General features: G+C 40.9%; 1 protein-coding gene across 4 annotated transcripts in view; it reads right to left on the bottom strand.

Annotated features, from left to right (window-relative positions):
- The window catches only part of LOC127570908 (uncharacterized), a 105,355-nt gene that overhangs the window by 76,433 nt on the left and 2,997 nt on the right, over window positions 1-25,925 (bottom strand). For 2 of the 4 annotated variants that reach the window (XM_052016830.1, XM_052016833.1), the window contains exons 1-3: window positions 23,815-24,984; window positions 14,402-14,473; window positions 7,383-7,454 (exon numbers count right to left, since the gene is read on the bottom strand). In XM_052016830.1, coding sequence (XP_051872790.1) covers window positions 7,383-7,454; window positions 14,402-14,473; window positions 23,815-24,188 — 518 coding nt within the window. In that variant the 5' untranslated portion in view covers window positions 24,189-24,984. Of the gene's footprint in view, window positions 1-7,382; window positions 7,455-14,401; window positions 14,474-23,814; window positions 24,985-25,925 lie in introns of those variants that run through there. The other 2 variants (XM_052016831.1, XR_007956421.1) reach the window with 2 other exon arrangements.

The following is a 25,925-nucleotide window of genomic DNA, read 5'->3' as shown; positions in this document are numbered from 1 at the left end:
ATCCAACACTCCTTCCAGGTGAAACAGTGATTCATTTGTTCCTCATCCAATTAAGTGTACTTCATTCAGTGCTCAAAATGTGTCCCTCTCTGCACTGAAGAAACCAAATACAGACAGGATGACTGCTTTGCAGTGCGCCTCCATCTATTCTGAAAGGGTGACCCCAAGCTTTCCTGCCAATCTCCTTAAGTCACTACCCCATGTCAATATCATATTTTCATATCTTTTCATATTTTCCTATGACATAGAAGGCAGTATTTAAGTGTCCTGTTATAACATCTTTTATGTTAGCTTCCAACATCTTCCCAATGAGAAATGCTAAATTAACTGGCCTGTGCTTCCCTGCCCCACACATTTTGAATCACAGAGTTACAGTCTTACTTTTCAATCCAATGGAAACTTGCCCAAATCTAGAGAACTTTAGAAAATTAAAACCAACACATGAACCATCTCACTAACCACTTTTTAAAATGCTCTATGATAAGTGCATTAGGACCCAGATACTTACCAACCTGCAGCTCGAATACCGACCCCTGTGGCACACCACCTATTACATCTTGCCAACCAAAAAAGACAATTTATGCTGAGTCTGTTTCCAGTGAGCTAGCCAACATTATATTCATGCCAATTTGTTACCAATGATTTCTTAGGACCACTTCCCTGCTGATTGTAATTTTCCAGAGTTCCTCGTCCCTTTCCAATTCTTGATTTACTGGGACTTGTACGTGTATCAATAGTAAAGAATAATGCAAAATAACTCTTTAATTCATTTACCATCTCTTTATTTTCCAGTGTTAATTTGTCAGAGTCGCTTTCAACAGTACCAACATTCATTTTGTTAACTTTTTTTTATACACAGTATATCTACAGAAACTGAATATCTGCTGCTAGGCCAGGCCATAGAATATAAAAGTTGGAATGTTATGTTGCAACTTTAAAAAGCACTGTTTAGACTGCTCTTGGGAGTACGGTGTGCAGTTCTGGTCATCACAGTATAGGAAGGTTGTGGTTGCGCTGTAGAGAGTACAAAGGAAATTCACTAGGATGTTGCCTGGACTGGAGGACTTTAGTTGTAGGGATAGATTGGATAGGTAGGGCTTGTTTTCCCTGGAGTGAAGGAGGCTGACCTTATAGGAGTATATAAAATTATAAGAGGCATAGACAAAGTAGATAGTCAAAATCTTTTAACCATGGCAGAGGTATCAAAAACAAGACTGCATCAATTTAAGGTGAAGGAGTTTTAAATGGGATTTGAGGGGAAAGTTATTTTTTTATACAGAGACTGCTTGATATCTGGAACATGCTGCCAGACTTGGTGATGGAGTCAGATACAATCACTGTGTTTAAGAGACGTTTAAACAGACCCTTAAACAGGCAAGGCAAAGCAGGATACAAACCTAATGCAGGCAAATGGGATTAGTGAAGATGGGCAAAAAGGTTGGCATGGATGTGGTGGCCAAAGGGCCCATTTCTGTGCTGTACAACTCCATGACACAACTTGTCTGCAGTGTGTGGTACCTACAAAATGCACTGCAGCTACTTGTCTAGACTACTCCAACAACAACTTCCAAACTTGTGACCCCTCCATCCAAGAAGGACAAGAAGGTATGAAGGAACATGAGCCCCTGCAGGCTCCCCTGAAATTCACTCATCATGTTGACATGGAAACATAACACCATTATCGTTGCAGCGTTTGAGTCCTGGAACTCTCTAGCCAACGACACTCCAGAACACCAGTGGGACTGTGATAGTTCAAGAAGAAAGGTCACCTCAAGGATAAGAAGGCAATAAATGATGACCTTGCCGGAGATGCCCTCTTTGCATTAATGAATAAAAGAAACATTTAAGTTTTCTCCAGAACAGTGTCCTTCTTGAACTCCATGTAAAATTTTCTCATATTGCAATCAATTCTCACCGGACAATGCCTAACCAGAGGATTAATAAATAACCCTATCTAATATATTTGTCCAAATATACTTATCGCAGCACGCCCACCCATGTGTCATCAGCAAACCTGGATACATTACACTCTGCCTCCTTCTCCAAGTCATTAATAGACATAGTAAGTAACTGAATGCCAAGGAATCATCCTTGGGCATTCATTATGTCTTTCCAGTCTGAAAAATACCATTTATTCTGACTTTCCATACTCTGTGTGATAATCAATCTTCAATCCATGTTAACACGCTTACCCCCATACCATGAGTTCTTATCGTGTGCACTAACTTTTTATATGGAACCTTATCAAATGCCTTCTAGAAATCCAAATACACTTTATTGCCAGATTCCCCTCTATTGATGCTGCTTGTTGTATCCTCGAACAACTCCAGCAAATATGTCAAACGTGCTTTTCATTCTTTCTTGATTACAGGCTCCAGCTACTGATGTTAGGCTAACGGGCCTATAGTTTCCTACATTTTATCTACTTCCTTTTTGAACAAGGGTGTCACTTTCGCAGTCTCCAATTCACTGGTATCCTCCCAGAAGTTTTGAAAAGGTGTAACCAATGGCTCTACCATCTCTGCAGCCACTTCCTTTAAAACCCTCCGATGCAGGTCATTAGAATTAAGTAATTTTTATGCCTTGAATACCATTAGTCTTTTAGATACTTTGTCCCTTGTGATAGGGATTGTTACAAGTTCTACCCTCCTATTTAAAACCAGCCCATCTGTTATCAGTGCAGTGTTTGCAGTGACCCCACTGTGAAGATTGATGCAAAGTGTTGGTGTAAATTGTTTGCCACTTCCTTGTTTCCCGTTATTAATTCTGTAGTCTCACTCTCTAGGGGTTTCACATTCACCTTAGCTACCCTCTTCACTTTTCATATATCCACAGCTCCCACTGTTTGTTTTGATGTTGTTTGTCACTTTACTGTCCTAATCAATTTTCTCCTCCATAGAACATACAGCACAGGAACAGGCCCTTCGGCCCATGATGTCTGTGTCCTTCATTGTTAATTTTTTGGGTCCTTCACTGCTGGTAGCTGAAAATAACCCAATCCTGTGGTCTACACCCAGCTTATTCCATTTTGTATGCTTTAATTTTTGATTTACTATTTTCCTTGACCTTTGTTAACCACAAATGGTTCATCTTTCTCATTGAGTTTGTTTTTCTAATTGGGATAAATTTCTCCCACTATTCATCACTGACTTTACCTTTAGCCTATTGCCGTTATTTAAGTTTGGGAGTCAAGGTGTTCACCCGCAAATTGTATCTGGAATTCTACCCTTTTATGACGATACTTCCTGGAGGATCCTTAACTATAAGATTTCTTATTAACTCTACCTGATTACACATGACCAAATCTAAAATATCTGTTCCCAGTTATGTTCCGTTACATTGCTCTATAAACAATCACTGATGCACTCCGCAAATGCCTCTTCCAAAGCATCTTGCCAGTTTGATTCGTCCAATTACAGATTAAAATTACCCATGATAATTTTAGTTCCCTTTTTAATATATCTTTGATATTTTCCCATTCATGCTTTGTCCCACTGCAAGGCAATACCATGGAAGCCCACAGCCTACTCCCATCCATGTCTTTTCCCTTGCTACATGCATATTTCCACTTAAACCAATTCAACATCAGAATCCACTGTATCTATTTCACTACTCACAATTGCACTGATACCTTCTTTGATACTACCCCACCTCATTTTCCTCTCTATTTGTTCTTTTGGAACATCAAATACAGGCCGTCCCCAGGTTAAGAACACCTAACTTATGGACACCTGTACATACAAATGAGCTAAATTCGAAAGTCTGATGTATGCCCATACATTCGATCCTACGAACGGCAGAATTAATTTCCTCTGTCTCTCTCTCTCTCGCCACTTTTAATACTTGTTCTCTCTTATCAGTCTTATATGCTTTTAATGCCATTCTTTATAATACTGAGGAGGTGTAGTTAGCATATCGAGTGTTTTTTGTGTATTTTCCAATTTACAGACAAAATTGACTTATGGACATCTGTAAAAACAAAACCCATTTGTTACCTGGAGACGGCCTGTAACCTGAAATATTGATTTCCTAGTTGTTCACCCTGCAACCACATCTCCGAAATGGCCATTATATCAAACTCATTTATTTCTGTTTGTGCCATCAATCATCAATTGTTACTTACTCCATTTCCAATTTCTGCTGCACACCTCTGCTTCTATTTTCTGCCCCTTCCTTCCACTCTTTTATTTTCATTCACACTTTCACTACTCTGTGTCACTGCTCTCTCATTTCTTTGTGATATATTAAATTTTCTGTCACTAAAACTCTCCTCTCCTCTGATCAGTTAAAAGCCTATTAACCATATACACTGGAATACAACATTCCCAAAATACCACTTCTCCATAATGCCTATTATTTCGAAACCATTTATTAGCATTTGTACCAATAGTTTGCTTTAAACATTCAGATGCATTTCCTTTAATATTAATGTTTCACTTTATTTCCTTGATTTGACTTTTTTCATGCTACTCTAATACTGTCAAATTCCATTTCTTCCTGTCATATTCCACTAATCATTACCCAAATTGCTACTTTGTTCTACGAGGTTGGCTTTATCATGTTTCCCTTATCCAAATTCATCCTCTTTCCCACCACCATCCCACAGCACACGCCACCATTTTACTTCATTTTAAACCCTACTCACAACTTGATTCATAAGGAGTTTAACACCAGCCAAGTATAAGTACAGCCCAGCCCACTGGGCTGTACTTTTTCTATTTCCAGTACTGTTGCCAGTGCCACCTCAACAGCATTGGCCCCTTCACCAACAGGGCCTCCCATACCAACTAAAAAAAATCAAAAGCATCCATACATCCCTTTTTTTTTACTCTTTCACTTTTTCCTTATTTGTAATAAATTTGAATATGTAGGATTATTCGTGTTCTTCGGCAATAACTTCCTGAAGCATTATTGAACTATTGTCTTTGAATTCAAAAATGTGACAAAAAATTAAATGGTAACACATTAAAATGCTACTTTTAAAAAGTTGCTGATTATTCTGGTGCATCATTCTAATGAATCATCCTAATATTTGAATAAATTACAGCAAAAATATTTAAGTTTTTTTGTCAAAATTTTCATTGTTGTTCATAAACTTGACTTTGATGTTTGTATTGTTCCAGTGGTCATGCATTCTCATCTCTACTTCTACTATTCGTGGCAGGATCTTTAGCCATTTTATAATAAGATCCATATTACATTGAATATATATAACACAGAAACAGGCCATTCTGCCAAACAGGTCAATTTTGCTGGTTAATCTCTATCCCTCTTCCAGACCTATTAGTATAATCTTCTATTCATTTCTCCTTTATCTAGCCTTCTACTTAAAGCTTTATCCTATGGGCCTTACTACTCTACTAAGTGGAGAGTACCACATTCTACACACATTCTACCATATTCCATCACACTATTCTGTACATATATCAAATTCTTCTTCTTTTGTGAGGAGATCAAAACTAGGGACTACAAAAAGTTTGTCATTAGTAAGTCCAATGAGAAATTTAGGAGTACCTTCCTTCCTCAGAAAGTGATTAGAATATACCATCTACCATCTAGAGTAATTGATATACATAGTAGATAAATATTTTAAGGAAAGCTAGATAATGGAGGAAGGAATAGTGTATACTATTGAAAGAGCAATAGAGAGTAAACACCAATATTGCAGAATGTTTGGCAGAATTGTCTATTTCTGTGCTGTATAGTCTATGTAATCTGTGTAATATTATAAGATGATTGTATTTTGCAACTGAAACCTGACTAAGTTGTGACAGTATCCACTTTGATTTTAAAAAATATTTAGAGGAGCTAAATGATAAGCTCAATTTACAGAATTGTCCTTCTGCATTAAATACACTTGAAAATTTTGTTTTTTTTAGGTTTACACATATAAAGATAAGGATCATGAGTAATAGAGGAAATAGTTTTGTTGTTTTATAACCACTGCTATCTATCTCTAGAATGGCCATATATTTTGTACATACTGCTGCAACAATGGACCAAGGACTCCACACATATTGTTATCAAAGTGACCTCACATGAAACAACTGATTTAGTGTCATTTAGTTTGGAATTACTGATTCAAAATTATTGAAAGTATTTAGTTAGTTCATAGGGTGTAGACATCATAACAAGGACATGATTACAATCTAAAACTAAATGCTCCCTAAACTGCATGGGTTTCCAAGTCATTTCAAAGGGTATTTAAGAGTGAACCATCATAAGGGGTGTGGAGTCAAATTTGGCCAGGCTATGTCCAAATGACAGATTAACTTCCTTTTGTAAGCCAAATGAGTGTTTCTTACAATCCAGTTATTTCATTGTCACCATTACTAATGATAGTTTTTAAATCTAAGTTTATTTGAATAATAATTTTGAGGACAGCATGAAAAGTGCAGCAATTAGTGCAGCTGCCTCACAGTTCCAGGAACCCAGATTCAATCCCAACCTCAGGTGCTGTTTGTGTGGAGTTTGCTTGTTGTTTCCATGACTTTGTGGGTTTACTACGTCCCAAAGACATGCAGGAAGGTTAAATGACCCCTTAGTGTAGGTTAATAGCTAAAGGAATCAATAGGGGTGCTGATGGGTTTGTGTGAGAACAAATAACTTATATGGGTACAGGAAAATAAGGAGAGGGGAAATGGACTTAATGGGATTACTTCCCTGGGAGCCGGCATATGGATCCAGTACCCCAAATGGCATCTTTCTGCATTATTAAAAGTGTAAAAATTGTACTTAATTTCCACGGCAGATGTGGTGCCATTCAAATTCAGGATGCAGTACTGTAAATGGAATGTAGTAGCACTACAGAATTATGATCACCAAAACATTGGCTGTAAGTTGTCAAATATAAAATCCTTTTGTTACAGCTCATAATGAATTTACCACAGCTTTTCTTAAGGTTTTCACTATCATCACCAGGCTGTTAAATTTGCACTTGATCACAATCAACCACAATGTATCCTCAAACCTTCATTATTCATAGCTTCTTCTGATATCACTATAGATAGATTTTCTCATCTATTTTCATCTTTAATCCTCATTCAGTACTTCAGTTCAAGTTTACCTCTTGCTACCAGTAAATCAGGTAATCTGGACTGTAATAACTCAATTATTGTTAATATTCTTTGATAATTAACCAACAGGAGGTTAAACTGCAAAATAACATGACAGACATTATTCTCCCTCTTCCCACCTCATCTTGGGATGAAACAATCTAGTAAAATGACATATTTTGTCAAAAATCAATGAAACTCCACTTGCCTGTAAGCAAGCAGATTTAAGTAGCATAGATAGCCACCTTCATCTTGTTGTAAAGCAAAAACCAAATATCACTATAGTTCATTAAACATTAAAAGCAATAAATAAATTGTGAAACTTACAAGTATTTCAATCGTGCAAGACCTTCAAAGGATTCTGGAATCAGATCTGTTAAACGATTTCCCTTTAAATTTCTGAAAGTTGATATATTTTATAATAAGCTTCATGTAGTCAAACAGCATGATTGTTTAATTATCCTAAAAATTCACCTGTGGCCTTTACCATTACATTGCTGATCTTTGACTCAACTGAACTATTTTAGTCACCATAGCTCACAGGAGGTGAAGTCAATGGTGTGATAATTAAGGGGTTGGCTAATAAGTTTAATTGCTAAACTCTATGTATTAAGCTCTACCAACCTTACTGCTGTGAAATGCTTTCATGCAACTTATTTTAATATGTCTGACATTTACTCCTGAACCAGAAATTTAATTGGGGATGCTCTAATTAACTCAGACAAAAGTTACTTAATAGTATTAGTAGACCCAAATTAGAACATAGAACAGTACAGCACAGAACAGGCCCTTGGGCCCACAATGTTGTGCCAACATAGCTATTCCCTCCTACCTACAGAATGCCCATATTCCTCTATTTTCCTCTCATTCATGTGCTCATCCAAGTCTCTCTCCACTACCCTATCGGGCAACACATTCCAGGCATCCACCACCCTCTCAGTAAAAAATGTACCCCTCACGTCTGTTCTGAACCTACCCCCCTCACCTTAAATGCATGCCCTCTGGTATTGGATCGCTCAATAATGGGAAAAAGATATTGCTTGTCCACCCTATCTATGCCCCTCATAATTTTATACACTTCCAACAGATCACCCCTCAGCCTCTGCCGCTCCAGAGAAAAGACCCCAAGTTTGTCCAGCCTCTCCTGATAGCACATGCCCTCTAATCCAGGCAGCATCCTGGTAAACCTCCTCTGCACCCTCTCTAAAGCCTCAACATCCTTCTTATAATGAGGTGGCCAGAATTGCACACAATACTCCAAATGCTGCCTAACCAGAGTTCTATGGAGATGCATCATAACTTCTTGACTCCTATACTCAATATCCCGATTAATAAATGCAAGCATTCCATAAGCCTTCTTGACCACCCTGTCTACCTGTGTAGCTACTTTCAATGAGTCATGGACTTGCACCCCAAGGTCTCTCTGCTCTTCAACACTGTTAATAGTCTTGCCCTTAAGAGTGTACTGTCTCTTGACATTAGTCCTACCAAGGTGCATCACCTCACATTTATCCTGGTTAAACTCCATCTGCCATTTCTCTGCCCTCATCTGCAGCTGATCTACATCACGCTGTATCTGCTGCCAGTCTTCTACACTATTCACAACTCTCCCAATCTTGGTAACATCTGCAAACTTACTAACCCATGCATCAACATACTCGTCCAGGTCATTTATGTACATCACAAACAGCAGAAGTCCCAACACAGTTGCCTGCGGAACAACGCTACTCACAGGCCTCCAGCCCGAATAAGTCCCTTCAACCACCACCCTTTGTCTTCTACGGGCAAGCCAGTTCGGGATCCACACAGCCAATTCTCCACTGACCCCATGCATCCGAACTTTCTTGATTAATTGATTATGTGGGACCTTGTCAAATGCCTTACTGAAGTCCATATAGGTGACATCAACAGCTCTACCTTCATCACAAGATCACAAGATAAGGGAGCAGAAGTAGGCCATTCGGCCCATCGATTCTGCTCCAAAGAAAAGGGGGAGAAAAATGAGAAATGGGGGGGGGGATGGAAAAAAAACTATTCTAACCCCAATTTCCAGCCTTATCCCCATATCCCTTGATACCTTGACTAATTAGCTATCTATCTATCTCCTCCTTAAATGCCTCCAATGATCTGGCCTCCACTGCTGTACTTGGCAAGGAATTCCATAAATTCACTACCCTCTGGCTAAAGAAATTTCTCCTCATCTCTGTCTTAAACCTGTACCCTCTAATTCTAAGATTGTGCCCTCTGGTCCTGGATTCACCCACCAAGGGAAACAGCTTGGCCACATCTACCCTGTCCAGTCCTTTCAACATTTTAAATGTTTCTCTGAGGTCCCCTCTCATTCTCCTGTACTCCAGTGAGTACAGTCCAAGAGCTGACAAATGCTCGTCATATGTAAGCCCTTTCATTCCGGGAATCATCCTCGTAAATCTTCTCTGAACGCTCTCCAACGTCAGCACATCCTTCCTAAGATATGGGGCCCAAAACTGTACACAGTATTCCAAATTAGGCCTCACTAGTGCCCCGTGGAGCATCATCAACACTTCCTTACTTCTATACACTATACCTCTTGAAATGAATGCCAACATAGCATTCGCTTTCCTTACCGCCTATCCGACCTGGTGGTTAACCTTTAGGGTATCCTGCACGAGGACCCCCAAGTCCCTTTGTACTTCTGTACTTTGAATTTTCTCCCCTTCTAGATAATAATCTGCCTGTTTATTTCTGTTTCCAAAGTGCACAACTGCACATTTCTCAACATTGAATCTCATCTGCCATTTCTTTGCCCATTCTCCTAAACTATCCAGGTCTCTCTGCAACCTTCCTGTCTCCTCAATACTCCCTACTCCTCCACCTATCTTGGGGTCATCTGCAAAGTTAGCCACAAAACCATTTACTCCATCATCCAAATCGTTAATGTACAGAGTAAAAAGAAGCGGCCCCAACACCGACCCCTGCGGAACACCACTAGTAACCGGTAGCCAACCAGAACAGGATCCCTTTATTCCCACCCTTTGCTTTCTGCCTACCAGCCAACACTCCACCCATTCTGTTATCTGAGCTGTAATTCCATGACCTCTCATCTTATTAATCAGCCTCTTGTGCGGCACCTTGTCGAAGGCCTTTTGAAAGTCTAAATACACAACATCTACCGCCTCTCCCTTATCCACCCTACCTGTGATTTCCTCAAAAAACTCCAATAGGTTGGTCAGGCAGAATCTTCCCTTCACGAAACCTATCTTGCCTTGCACCTCTAGGTATTCCATAACCTCATCCTTGATTCTAATAACTTTCCCACCACCGATGTCAGACTAATTGGTCTGTAATTTCCTTTATGCTGCCTCCCACCTTTCTTATACAACGGAATATACAGCATCAATCTCTCTCGTCACCCTGTCAAAAAACTCAACCAGATTTGGAAGCACGACTTGCCCCGCACAAAGCCATGCTGGCTTTCCCTAATCAAGCCATTGGATTCCAGATGCTTGTATATCCTATCTCTAAGAATTTTCTCCAGCCATGTCCCTGCAACTGACGTGAGACTCACCGTCTATAGTTCCCCGGATTTTCCCTTGTTCCTTTCTTAAATTGAGGAACAACATTAGCCACTCACCAGTCATGCGGGACCTCACCCGTGGTCAAAGAGGACACAAAGATACTGGTCAAGGCCCCGACAATTTCCTCTCTCACCTCCCTCAGTAACCTGGGGTATATCCCATCGGGCCCCAGGGACTTGGCCACCTTAATATTGTTTAGGAGATCTAACACTACCTCCTCCTCGACCTCTAAATGCCCTAACATGTTTCCGCCCTCAGTTCCAATTTCTGTGTCGTGCATGTCCCTTTCCTGGGTAAATACTGAAGAGAAATACTCATTCAGAACCTCACCCACGTCCTCTGCATCCAAACATAGATTCCCTTCTTTATCCTTAAGCAGTCCTACCATTTCCCTCGTCATCCTCTTATTCCTGACGTAGGTATAGAATGTCTTTGGATTCTCCTTAATCCTACTTGCTAAGGACTTTTCATGGCCCCTCCTGGCTTTCCTAATTCCTTTCTTGAGTTAATTTCTAGCTTCTCTATAGTCCTCACGTGCTTTGTCTGATCCTAACTTCCGAAGCGCTACATACTTGTCCTTTTTCTTCTTGACTAAGTTCATTACTTCCCTGGATATCCAAGGTTCCCTTATTTTCTCATTCATGTCCTTCCTTCTAATCGAGACATACCTATTCTGTACTCTGTGTATTTGATCCTTAAACACTTTCCACATGCTTGACGTGGACTTACCAGCTTTACCTAGTTCCTGTCTTATGTCTTCATAATTAGCCCTGCTCCAATTTAAAACCCTCCCGCTAGCCCCATACCTATCCTTATCTATAGCTATCCTGAAAGTTAATGAGCTGTGGTCACTGTTCCCCAATTGCTCACCCACTGATAGGTGAGTCATTTGGCCAGTCTCATTACTCAACACCAGGTCCAGAATAGCCTCTCTCCTTGTTGGACTGTCAACATATTGATTTAGGAACCCCTCCTGGATACACCTAACAAATTCTGCCCCATCTAATCCTCTTGCATTAAAAAGGTCCCAATTTATATCAGGGAAGTTGAAGTCCCCCATGACCATAACCCTGTAATTTCTACACATTTCCATAATTTGTTTGCATATCCATTCCTCAATGTCCTGGTGACTATTGGGAGGCCTATAGTATACCCCCAAGAGAGTGATCGCAACCTTCCTATTCCTGAGTTCTACCCATATGGACTCTGTATCCGAGCCCTCCATTATATATCCCTGGACTGCAGCTGATATATTATCTCTAATTAGTATTGCAACTCCTCCTCCTCTTTCACCCCACCCCTCTCGATTCTTCCTAAAACTTCGAAACCCTGGTACATCGATCACCCATTCCTGTCCCTCCCTCAACCAAGTCTCTGTAATGGCCACAACATCATAGTTCCATGTACTGATCCATGCTCTAAGTTCATCACTCTTGCCCATAATACTCCGAGCATTAAAGTACAAACACTTCAAACCATTCATCCCATCACATCTGTTATCAGGCATCTGCCTAATACCACATTCCCCGACATCAGCCCTCTTGCCCATTACCTCACTTACTGACCTGTCTTTCCGGGTCCCATCCCCCTGCAAAGCTAGTTTAAATGTTTCCCAGCAGCATTAACAAACCTCCCTGCCAGGATATTGGTTCCCCTCCAGTTCGGGTGCAACCCGTCTCTCTTGTACAGGTCACCCCTTCCCCAGAAAAGGTTCCAATGATCCAAGAACTTGAAACTCTGCCTCCTGCACCATCTCCCCAGCCACTCATTTGTCTGTACCATCATCCTGTTCTTTCCTTCACTAGCTCATGGCACTGGAAGTAATCCAGAGATTACCGCCTTGGAGGTCCTGCTCTTCAGCCTCCTTCCTAACTCCCTATACTCATTTTGCAGGACCTCTACCCCTCTCTTGCCTATGTCATTGGTACCAATATGCACCACTACCTCTGGCTGCTCACCCTCCCCCTTCTGCAACCGCTCCGAGACATCCAGAACCCTCGCACCCAGGAGGCAACACACCATCCTGGTGTCTCTTCGGCGGCCGCAGAATCTCCTATTTGTCCCCCTGACTACCGAGTCCCCTATGACTATCACTCTGCCTGACTTCTCCCTTCCCTTCTGAGCCTCAGAGCCAACCACAGTGCTACTGGCCTGGCTGCTGTTGCCTTGCACAGATAGGTCATCTCCCTCAGCAGTATCCAAAGGTGTATACTTGTTGCTGAGAGATATGGCCACAGGGGGACCCTGCACTGACTTTTTTCCCCCCTACCTCTCTCAGTTCTCACCCATCCACTACCTGAATCCTGCCGTCGGGGTGTAACTACCTGCTCAAAAGTCCAAGCTATGATTCGCTCAGCCTCCCTGATACTTCTCAGTTCATCCAACTCCAGCTCCAGCTCCTTAATCCAGTCTTCCAGGAGCTGAAGTTGGCTGCACTTCCCGCAGGTGTAGTCATCAGGGAGACCATCAAATTCTGCCAATCTTCTGCCTAAATCACATAGATTCAACAGACAACTGAGAGATTTTCTGCACAGGTCTTTATACCGGAATTGTTACTGCACAGGATAAATACATGATAGTAGTAATTACATATTTCACATAGTCAACTAACTTCCATTTTTGAAATAAAATCCTGCTTCATAGGAATTATGTAGCCAGCAATAATGAGACATCTCAACATTCATAAGACTAACTTATCTACGTGGAAGTTCATAGAAATTCTGACCAGCATCACAGATTGACATATTTATTACTGATAATTATAGAACATAAAACAGTATAGCACAAGAACAGGCCCTTCAGCCCACCATGTTTGTGACAACCATAGAAGCAATCTAATTAATCTCATCTGCCAGCACACGGTCCATATCCCTCTCTTCCCTGTTGTTGATGTGCCTGTCTAAATGCCTCTTAGATATTGCTATCATATAAGCAACTCCCTGAAAGATGCATAAATATTCTTCACATCCTACTTTGCAGATAGCTTACACTGAGAATCGAGGACTAAAATGAGGACTGCATTTTTCTTCACAGTTTAGCACAGCTTTCAGACCTTTGCCATGCCTTTTCTACATTCACTTTTCCCATGATTTTCAATAGACCTCAGTTTGCCTACATCTTCCGTCCTGTTTACCCAATATTTCTCCTATCTGTACTGAGATGCATGAACTCCCAAACTCCCATTACATACACTTAAAATCCTCATCTTGATATCCCTCAGCTTCTTATTCTATCCTATTTCCTACCTTTTGGCCTACTAGCCTTGAAACACTTTCTCAAAAGCTGTCATTACAAACTAACTTTTTGTCACACCCCTAATTCTTATATCATTTGGATCTACTCTTTTAATCTTTCTGTCTAATTATTCTCTCAATTAAAGATCTTTATAATGTTTTTTAAATTAAAGCTGTTATTGGAACCCAAGAATTGAAATTCTGAGTGAATGTCAAAAAGAGCAAAAATATCACTCGACTGAAACAACAGATAGCTTTGTGACACAGAAACGATTGAATCAGTACTAAATAAAACAGTATAAACTATAGTAATGCAAGGGTTGACACATTTCTCAGTAACTGCTCATTGTGAGGATAGGAAAGTCAGAGCTCCCTCGTGTACTTCAAAATGATCTTATATGGCATTTATGCTTTAATAAACAATCATAATGTTCTGTTAATCATCTGAGAGTTTGCATTCATTTCTTAAACTGACAATCAGGTGAAGTTAGGGAACAATGAGTAGAATATAACTTCTACTAAATACATTGATATTACGAATCACAAACATACTTACAGATATTCTACACTTGGATAAACAAGCCAGCTGTCTTTCCATATAAATGAAATGTTGTTATCACGAAAATCCCTAAAGTAAAAATAAACACTGTAAAACATTATAGCTCAAACTAAACATCATTAGTGAAGAAAATTGTTGAAGAATATATTTTAATTACATTTCTCTCATGTCAGTACTCTCAGTTATCCAATGAGATTTTTTACATAATGTGCCTTATTAGCCATGTAAGCCACACATGCATGCCAGGGTACCAATTTCACAAATAGCAATGTAATTCTTAGTGTGTGAACTGGGACAATGTTTGTTCATAATCTATTTCATTACTAAGCAATTCTGTCAAACTCGACCCTCTGTAATAAAACATCCACACACATACACTTCTGCAAGGATGCTTGGATAGTCATGAAGATCAAATATTCAAGCCAATTCCCTTTTCCTCTTCATCCTAACTCACCCCAATCTAGGACCATTCCAATAAATTGTAATGCTCTGTCATCGCAAATGAAATGAGCTAATAGTTTTTTTTTCTTGGTTGCTTGGCTCGTTATAGCACTATTTGACTTTTCTATCTACCAGGCCACCAGGTAATGAGATGTGTTTCAAAAATGAGAAGAATTATTTAATGTGGCAAAAGTGTCTTAAAAAACAGAAAACTGGTCTTATATGTTATTGCTTATGGCTATATATCAAGACTAAAGGCCTATTTGCCCTGCCCCAGCCACATCACAAAATTAAATTGGTAAATTAGTTTATTATTTGTACCGAGGTACAGTGAAAAACTTGTCTTACATAGCATTCATACAGATGAACTCATTACAACAGTGCATTGAGGTAGTACAAGTTAAAACAATAGCAGAATGCAGAATAAAGTATTATAGTTACAGAGAAAGTGTAGTGCAGGTAGACAATAAGGTGCAAGGTCATAACAAGGTAAATTGTGAGGTCAAGAGTCCATCTTATCATACTAGGGGACCGTTCAATAGTCTTAACAGCAGGATAGAAGCTGTCCTTGAGCCTGGTGGTACTTCCTTTCAGGCTTTTGTATCTTCTGCCCGATGGGAGGGGGAAGAAGAATGTCCAGGGTGGGTGGGTGTGTAGAGTTGACAGAGTCCATGGAGGGGAGGCTGGTTTCTGTGATGTGCCCTGTGCTGAGCTGTGTCCACAACTCTCTGCAGTTTCTTGCAGTCACGTGCAGAGCAGTTGCCATACCAAGCCATGATGCATCCGGATAGGATGCTTTCTATGGTGCATCAATAAAAATTGGTGAGGGTCAAAGGAGACATGCCAAATTTCTTTAGCCTCATGAGGAAGTAGAGGTGCTAGTGAGCTTTCTTGGCTGTGGCATCTATGTGGTTGGACCAGGACAGGCTATTGGTGATGTTCACTCCTAGGAACCTGAAGCTCTCAACCCTCTCAATCTTAGCACCACTGATATAAACAGGAGCATGTGCTGTAGGCTCCACTGTGAGCATTAAAACCATTTCCCAGGCACCGGTGAAAAAACACAAGAAAAAAAGGTTCTCTGATTTGTACATACTTTTGTTTAAATTTTCTCATTCGTATAATTTCTACTTAAAACACCACTGTCTGAGTTTTGAGTGATTCACATTTTAGCTCCATCCTTACCCGAAAAACGATTCCCGCTTTAATCACTCTCTAAATTATTGGCATCAGTCCCACTTAATGTTACCTTGTCCAAAGGTTAGGGAAAATGCAAAGGCATGGGATATGTGCTGGGAATATGGCAGTCTTCTGAGTGGGTAGCCAAACCCCATGTGACTGTCTGAGCTGATAGATGCCACTATGGAAAGAGGATGACCAATGACGCAGAGAACAGCATATAGTTCTAATATTTTAAAAGGCTATAATTGATTATGGCACAAATAGTGACGAGGTTTCAAACATCTTTTGTAGTGAAAACTGGCACTGGCAGATGTATGTGTAAGACCCTTGTGTTGCCATCTCATTGGCTAGTTTTATAGGAGGGTTCAATGAAGATTGTACATTGACCCAAAAGTTTCAACTTCCATTGGTAACGGAGGAAATGTACAGTGACATCCTTAGGTATGCCACCAATGCCAGGAAAACTTCAGATGTGTTAAGCTGAATATCATATGGTGGTGCCCAGGGCAATTTCCCAATGGATACATTTTCATCCAGAAATGATCACTGGCATAATCTAACTTAGATTTAATTGCTTTCATTTATGCATGATAATACAAATGCGCCAATTTCTACACTACAATGTTACCAAACCAGCTTGATCACCATTTGTCACAGACCTTTAACCAAATGATCAATGAAACATTAACTCTTCCTCTTATGCAAATTTAGGAGCAAATAGTCAGGATCCCAGCACCAATCTCTCTGGTACACCACTGGCCAAAGATTTCCAATCACAAAAATAACCTTCCACACCCTCTGCCTCCTATTACTAAGCCACTTTGGATCCAATTCTCTGAATTGCCCTCAATCCCATTGGCTCTAACCTTTTGGAACAGTTTCCCATGTTGGACCTTATCAAAAGTCTTAATGAAGTGCACATAGAAAACATCAACCACACTACCCTCATTAATACACTTTGTTATCTCTTCAAAATTTCAGTCAAACTGCTTAAACAGAATCTCCCCCTGACAAAGCCATGCTTACAACCTTTGACTAATCCATGCCTTTCCAAGTGTATATTAATTGAAAATTTTTCAATAACTTCCCTATTACTGACATTGTAGACTCACTCGAATTACATGACTTATCCCTGCTGTTCAACATTTGTTGTCCTCAGTTCGTTTGGCACCTCACTTGTGGCCAGTAAAGAATTAAAAATCTCTATCAGGGGCCCAACAATTTCCTCCCTTGCTTCCCACACCAATTTGGCAACATCCCATCAGGCTCCATCCAACTTTATGCTACTAAGACATCAATTCCTTTTCCAGTTCTTCCAGATTGCACCATTCCTCCTCCTCAATTCTCCAAGTACAATGACATTCTCCTTAATGAATATAATTGAAAAGTATGTACTTAAACTCTCACCTACATCCTTTGACTGCACACACAGATTGCCCCTTTTGTCCTGAAAGTACCCTACTGTTTTCCTTGGTTAAACTCTTGCCCTTAATATCTTATAATTTGCTTTGACATTTTCCTTAATTTTGTCTGGCAGTGTTACTTCATGTCCCTCTTTATCCCCGCCAGATTCCTTCTTTAAGTACCACCACCCTCCAACCCACCCCACCAATAATAGCAAGACTATCTACATACTGGCTCATAAGGCTCTCTTGGACACACTTTAAAAGTTTCATCCTCAATGTTACTATTAAAAGGCTTACTATTTACCTACTTTTCTTCCAATTTTGTAAGGTCAGAAGTACGGATGTTTGCTGATGATTGCACAATGTTAAGCACCATTTGCGACTCCTCAGATAATGAAGTAGTCCACAACCAAATGCAGCAAGATCTGGGCAATTTCCAGGCCTGGGCTGATAGGTGGAAAGTCACACCAAACAAGTGCCAGGCAATGAATACATCCAACAAGAAAAATCCTACTATCACCCCGCAGACATTGAATGGCATTAACATCTCTGAAACCCCCACTATCAATATCCTAGAGGATACCATTGACCAGAAACTGAACTAGAGTAGCCATTGTCACGAACCAGCAACAAAAGAAACACACTGAGCATGATTCAGTGTTAAAAACTATTTTATTAATCACTACTTATGACCATACGTAAAATAAAAGTAAAAATGTTAGTATGTTAGAATTCAAAAATGTTAAACCTTGAACGTTAACCCCAAAACTAAAGTCTTCGTGTGTGTGCGGCAAAGTCCCAAACTCCAAGTTCAGGAATGGTTCTTAAAGTTCAGTTCCGCAAGCCATAAGGTGAAACATGAGTAAGGACTTCTTCAACAACCACCGTTGTCTGAAGATAAGACGTAGACGTAGAGAAATATAGAGAGAGTAAATACGAAATCCAAATGGTCCACAATGGAACCCAAACGACACTTAAGTGTTTACTCGGTAGTGACTTCCTCACCCCGAAAAGCATCGGAATCGTGGTCGTCCACATAAATACCTGTTTCCTTCTACAGGTCAGCAACAAAGTGAACTCCACCGGATTACTTCCAACTTCCATACATGGATTTCAGTGGCAGACACAGTTATAGTTACTCATCCATCGATAGAGAAAACTAGCAGGCTGGTGTCTCTCTCCCTCCTCTCTCTCTTCTTCTGACTTCTACGTCATTACATCCTTTATCTTCTATTGACGTAAGCACGCCACACACACAAATACACACACACTCTCTACCTTAAAGGGACATTCACTGAGTCCGTAACACCATATACACAACGTGACTACAAGAGCAGGTCAGAGGTGAGGAATCCTGTAGTGAGTAACTCACCTCCTAACTCCCCAAAGCCTGTCCACAATCTATAAGGCTCAATTCCAGAGTGTGATGGAATACTCTCCTCTTGCCTGGACAAGAGCAGCTTCAACAAGAAGTCTGACACCATGCAAGACATAGCAGCCAGCTAGATGGGCAGGCCAGCCACAATCATTCACTCACTCCCACTGATGCATAGCAGCAGCACTTTATACCATCTACAAGATGCATGCTGCAACCTCCCTAAACTCCTCAGAGAGCACCATCCAAAACCTCAACATCTACCAGCTAGGACAAGGGCAGCAAAAGTATGGGGACACCAGCATCTGGAAGTTGTCCCCCAAGTCACACACCATCCTGACTTGGAAATAAACCGCCATTCCTTCACCATCGCTGAGTCAAAATCCTGGAACTCTCTTCCTAACGGCATTTAGGCATACCCATATCTCAAAGGCTGCAGCAGTTCAAGAAGGCAGCTCACCACCACCTTCACAAAGGCAACTAGGAATGGGTAATTAAATGCTGGCTCAGCCTGCGGAGCCCACATCCCTTGAATGAATACAAATAAAATTAATCAGTATCTCAGCACTCATGAGGCTCTGAACAAATTCAATTAATTTGATAATAATTGTTCCAGGAAAATCTCCCTATCAGCTGATGACCAAAAACTCTAACGCCACAGACACAAAGTAACCATATATTTTTAAATAACTATAATGCATTTCCATGAACAAATAACATGAAAACAAACAATAATTACTATGTTTAATAAACATTCAGCTCCAACAGAACATCAATTGTTAACAAAACAAGTAGGAAGCCCAAATGGTGAGTGGTTTGTGCTGTAATGAAAAATGGAAATGTTAAATAAAAGGGAAATGAAAGCTGAGGATTTTCATTTAGGAAAATTAGATGTTTATTAAGTACCTTTTTTGTCGTGTGAAAGGCTTGGCACCACTGTGATTAGATCTTGATTATTTTCAGAGATAGTAAAATGATTAAACCATTGAATAGAGGATCCAAATCAACACCATATGTTGCATGATGATCCAGAAGGCTAAAAGTCTTTATGAATTTTTGAAAGCTAAGATGAAGCAGAAGTAACTTCTGTGGCAAGGTGTTGGTGAGATCATTCGTTACATGTATTTGGCTGAACAACTGCTTAACTGTAGTGAGACTGGGCGATTTTACAAGGAAATGCCACATGGCACATACAGTGCAGAAGAGAAATCACACTCAGAATAATTATAATGAACACTCAGGCATTGAAAGAGATTTAGCTGTATGAATGTCTAACTGGAGGACCTGGGTCACAATCTCCATATTCGTGGTTTAGTTTTGGCACTACTTAATCCATCAGTTGAAGGAGTATTGCCAAGCCAAAGGAGTACCCTTAAAAATCTTTGATTCTTAACAATACCCCGGGCACCCTGCATATTTGGATGATTTTCTCCCAGATGTTAATGTTACGTGCATGCCACCAAACACAGCATCACTGTTACAACCAATAGATCAAAGAGGTTATTGCAACCTTCAAGGTATTTTACCTGCCTAGGACATTTGCTCAAGCTATCCAGTTATGGAAGGGGAAAATGGAAAGACTTTGAAGAAATTTTCGAACAAGTACAATATCTACAAGATCATCAATATCAATCCTGCCAGACATTAAGTTAACAAATATGAAAGGGAGTTGGAATAAATTATGCAAGGGAAGGGTTTTAAGGAACAGTTGGTGCAGTAGCCAATAAAGTTGAGCTGGTTATCAACTTGACCTTGAAGCAGAAGTTAACAACATCAAAATCTTGGTGGTATCCATTCTCAAGAGCTGGACCATGTGGACTTAATGGAGTTGGATACTCAAAAGATCACTGAAGAGACCCAAGCAGATGAGGCACTCAAGGTTGAACCTCAAGATTCACAGCAAAAGACTTGGCTGCAGCATTCAGACACAGCAATTTGGACTGCAACGTCATGAGAAGTTGGACCCTATTGCCAGCAGGTTCATGGAAATCAGCAGAATCATCCAAGGCTACAAGGTCATCTACAGGAAAACTCTGATAATCTGCTATCCAATGGTTGATTAATGTTTCTTGGGCTCCCTTGAAGCTCATTTGAGCCCCATTTCTCATGGTCCTCATAAATTCACTGGGGCCCTATTTTCCACACTGTCTTTAAACTTACTGGGTTTACTGGAACACTTATTACACCAGTGTGTAAAATCTAAGAAAAAGTGAATTAAAAGTATATTGGGTTATTAATAGGAGTAACAACCTGAAAATCTGCCAGTCCAGCACTACCAAAATCACAAGCATGCCGGATTAACAGAGTTTTACTGTATGATTAAAAAAAGACCAACTTGCAGTCCTTCCTGAACAGGTTCTTAAGAAGACTGTGTCACCAGTACTGACACAACAATCCCCAGTCCCATTATCCTCTTCCTCTACTTGCTCATTAATTAGCCAGCATCCTACCACCACCCCTTTGTACAAGCAAGCCATCACTGGGAATTAATGTTAAATTACTTTCTAGTTCATCTTTTATTATCTTTACTTCTACAAAATTTACTTAATCCATGATTTTTTTTCCATTTTACTGCAGAGTACAGTGCATTCATACTGTGCATATGATAGGATAGAACCTAAAATATTAATGGTGCATATTGCCCTTAATTAGCAGCTTCCAGAACCAAACACATCTGTAAATTGAGGACTTCCTATATCATACCTTAGGAGGCAAAGATTGGCTTTGGAGGGAGTAAAGGATAAATTTTACCAGAATGACGCCCAAAGCATTCAGTTATAAAGAGGGATTACACAAATTAAGGCTTCCATAGAACATAGAAGGTTAAGGGTTGGCTAGCTTTCAAGATATTAAGCAGAACTGATAGCATAGATAGAAGCTGTTTCCATTGGTTTGAGATTTTAAGCAGTAATTAGGGATGAAGTGGTGGTGATCAACTGCTTTTCTAAACCACTGCGCTTCTTCAGGTAAAGACATCCCCACGTGCTGTTGGGTAAGGAGTTCCTAGATTTACCCCAAGCAACAATGAAGGAGCAGCAATATATATTTGCAAGTCAGGATAGTGAGAGACTTGGAGGTGAACCTGTGGGTGATAGTCTTCCCATGCACCTGCTGCTCTTGGCTTTCTTGGTGTAGAGGTCACAAATTTGGGTGGTGCTGTCAGAGTAGCCGAGATGAGTAACTGCAATGCATTTGGTAAATTGTACACACTGCAGCCACTGTGGTGCAGGGACTGAATGTTTTGAGTATTGATGGGGTACCAGTCTCCTTTGTCTTGAATGGCATCAAGCTTCTTGACAGGTGTAGGAGCTGCACTCATCCGGGCAAGTGGAGAATGTTCCAACACACTCCTAACTTGTGCTTTATAAATGGTGAGAAGGTTTTAGAGTGCTGGGAGGTCAGTCACTCACTACAGGATACACAGCCGTTGATCTGCTCTTGCAGCCGAAGTATTTCTGTATTTGGTTAATACAAACATACGAATTAAAAGCAGGCGTACGCCACTCAACATACTCCACTCAATCATGGCTGATCTGCTTGTAATCTCAGCTCAGCATTCCCACCCCTTATAATCTTTCAATCCTTTACTTAACAAGAATTTATCTACTCCTGCCTTAAATATTCAAAGACTCTGCTAGTTCTCTCTATTTCTACTTCAAATACACAAGTATTTTGCTCAGATTTAAGGCTGGAGGACTTCTCACAAAAAGTCATCAGGAACACCACCAATGTATCTTTTTTTAAATGAGCAAAGAATCCCTCCTTCTGGTCTCACATACCAATGAGTTTATGTTTGCAGATGCTTGATAACTGGAACAAATGAATGCCACTGGGTCTGACTTGTACACATTGGATTCCTCTTGCCAGAAACAAGTTATTTGGAAATAAAAAGAGGATTTTCATGCATCTTGATGCAGAGTGAGAGTCTTGAATTATATACAATATAGTTTGGAAATATTAAAATAAAGAACTTAAAAATAAATCACATAAGATATAAATTAAATTCAATGTTTAACTTTATGATGCTTCTGGCATACAATAAATCACCACGTTGCGTAAAAGATGACAAAACAAAAATGTTCTTGGTGAATTCAAATTATACGCTGGGGAAGAGTAAGTCTTGCACCTCAGGGCTTTGGCATACTACACAATTTTCAGTGCAACATAGCCACTTTTGTATCCTATACAAAGCCATTACTCACTGTCATAAAAGTGACAACAAAACTGATAATGGTAATTTTATTTACATTTTGAACTGCAAGGAAATCAAACATTGAAAGGGAATCAGGCAAAAAAGCAGACCCAACCATCAGATTTGTCATTATTTCAGTGAATAACGGAGCAAGCTTGAGGGGCTGTTTGGCCCAATCCTCCTATTTCTTATGTTGCTATGCTCCAAGATTTTTTTTATTTTTTAATCCCTATGTGATTTGGGAATCGGTGACAAAGTTAGCACTTTGTCCCAGCCCTAACAGCTCATTGCAGTGATGGTCAGCCACTTTCAGCTGCTAGAGTCCTTGTGGTGGAGGCACTCCCACAGTCCTGTTGGTCTGACAATCCTTGCAATTTGGTATGCCTGCAATTCAGCTCGCTGTGCCAATCGAAAGGATATTCACAAATCGACCATGTTGTGAATCTGTATTTCAAATCACCCAGAGGTTGGAATTTCTGAGGTTTCTGTTATTGTTTTACTTTGTACGACCTCAATGCACTGTGTAATGAATTGATTTGTATGAACAGTGTCAAAGACAGGTTTTTCACTGTACATCGGTACATGTGACAATAATAAACCAATTTACCAAGCACACCATCTACTAAGAAATGGGATGGAACATGTGTACTGTTGAAAAGGGAATGGATGGGGTGGGTGGGGGTTGCTTTTTTATTCTCAGGTCCGAGGTAAAAAAATAATTTAGCTGTTAGATTTAAGAGAGACTTGTTCATTAACTTGAATATCCTGATTATTTACGAACTGTCAGGGGAAAAAAACAATTATTAACACCTACAGTACGGTGAAGGGCGTCAGGACATTGCCGGACATGGTGCCCCGGATTCCTGTGGGCACTTGCGTGAGGGTGTCCGTGGCGTTCTCCGTGTGGTTCCTGGACCCGTCGTGGGGCGACCTGCTGCTCTCGGTCGTCGCGGCCGACTCGAAAGTGGAGGAGGACTGGTCGTGGGCGTGCGAGCCCACCGGCCCCTCCGGGTGGCAGGAGAGGATGTTGATGTAGCAGCGGCACATGGTCGGGCAGACGGCGTGCTGCTGCTCGGCCTCGCTCGAGTCGTTGTGGTGCAGCACCACCATCGTCTTCTTAGGCTCCGAGCAGCCCGACAGCACCAAGAGGCACGAAGTCAGGGTCACTAGGCCAAGGCCTCCCACCATCTTCCTTCCTCCCCCCCGTCACCGAAATAAAACATTTAAGAGACCCCGGCCCCCCCAGTTGGGGCGGGGTAGGGCAGCTCGGCGTCCTTCCCCGCTGTAATTCTTATTCCTTTCCTCCTTTTCTTTCCCCCCACCCCCGCCGGACCGCGAACGCTGGCCGTCGCCGACACTGGATCAATGGAGCCCAGCCGTTGCCATGGTGAGTCCGGCTGCCGGCCACCCTTCGCTTGCCGCCGGGTCACCGACCCCCTGCCGCCGGTGCAGCCCCCCTCCTCCTCCTCTTCCCCTTTGTTCGGGAGGCTCGTCGCCTAGCGACGGGCGCCGCGTCATCAAAACAAAGGGAACGCCCTGCCGCCCGCGCCCCGGCCACGTTCCAGGCCGGGGGGGGGGGGGGGGTTGGGTCTCATTTTGGCGGGAAAGAAGACCTTGCAGATTAAATGTCGTTTCCTTACAGCTGCCACGCCGGATTGCGTGCAAAAGAAAATGTATTTATTTTACGAGCACTCAGCATCAGTTCTGGTCAAGGTTTCTTGACCTAAAATATCGAATGTTTCTCTCCCCACGAATTCCGCGTGACCTGCTCAATGTTTCAAGCATTTTCTGTTTTTGCTTTGAATTTCCAACGTCTGGAGTTTCTTATTCCTCTCGCTACAATCTGTATACTGTGATTCGATTGAATGATACCTCTACTAAATATACTTGTAATAGTATATTCCTTTCCCGTTAACAAATTTGACCAAAACCAGAGACACAAGAGACTGCAGATGCTGGAATCTGGAGCAACGAACAATCTGTTGGAGGATTTCAGCAGGTCGAGCAGCATCTGTGGGAGGAAAAGAACTGTGGACGTTTCGGACCTGTGCAGGATTTCGACCCGAAACGTCGACAGTTCCTTTTCCCCCATAGACGTTGCTCGACCCGCTGAGTTCCTCCAGCAGATTGATGTTGCCCCAATACCGGGCCACGTCTCACTGTTGTTAGGCGAGGGAGTCAGTGTGGAGGTTCTTTATCACCTTAGGGACATCGTGGCTGACATTGATGCCATTTCCCCACATTAGCCATCCATTCGGGAAATGGTCAAAAGGAGAAGATGAAAATCAGAAATAATCAAAAGGAAGAGTGTTTTTCTAAAAGCGAAAGAAAAATGTAAGATGCCGGAATTGTAAAATAAAAACAGAGAATGCTGGAAAGACTCATTATACCAGACATCATTTGTGGAGAGAGAAACAACGTTAAAGGTTCAAGTTCATGACAATTCGTCAGAAACAGAAAAAGTTTGAAAATGAATATGTTTTAAGGTGCAGAGAATGGGCTGAGGGGTGCAGAGAACAAAAGGAATATCTATAATAGGCTACAGACCAAGAGAGATTGAATGACATAATTTGTGGTGACACCATTGAAAAACAGTGGTGAAGGTTTGTTAATTGCGGCTGAGATGTCTGGAGGAGATGTAAGTGGAAGAGAAATGAAAACATGGTATATAGTGCAAATGAAACAATCCTGCAGCTTTCAGGTACTAACCCTGAAGATGCCAGATATCTGAAATAAAACAGAGAATATAAGTATACAGAGTAGCAGCATCTATTGAGAGGGAAAACTGAATTAATGTTACAAGTTGATGACCTTTCATCAGAACCAGCCAGTTCTGATACAAACCAGAAAGGCTGGTGATCTGAAACCAGCATGTTCCTACTCTAACCTAAATAATCCATGTCTAATCCTAACAGCAATTACCAA

The sequence above is a fragment of the Pristis pectinata genome, chromosome 5 (assembly GCF_009764475.1).
Source record: "Pristis pectinata isolate sPriPec2 chromosome 5, sPriPec2.1.pri, whole genome shotgun sequence".
Taxonomy (NCBI): domain Eukaryota; kingdom Metazoa; phylum Chordata; class Chondrichthyes; order Rhinopristiformes; family Pristidae; genus Pristis; species Pristis pectinata.
The sequence above is the reverse complement of the archived record's forward strand: the minus strand, read 5'-3'. Positions and strand labels throughout refer to the sequence as shown.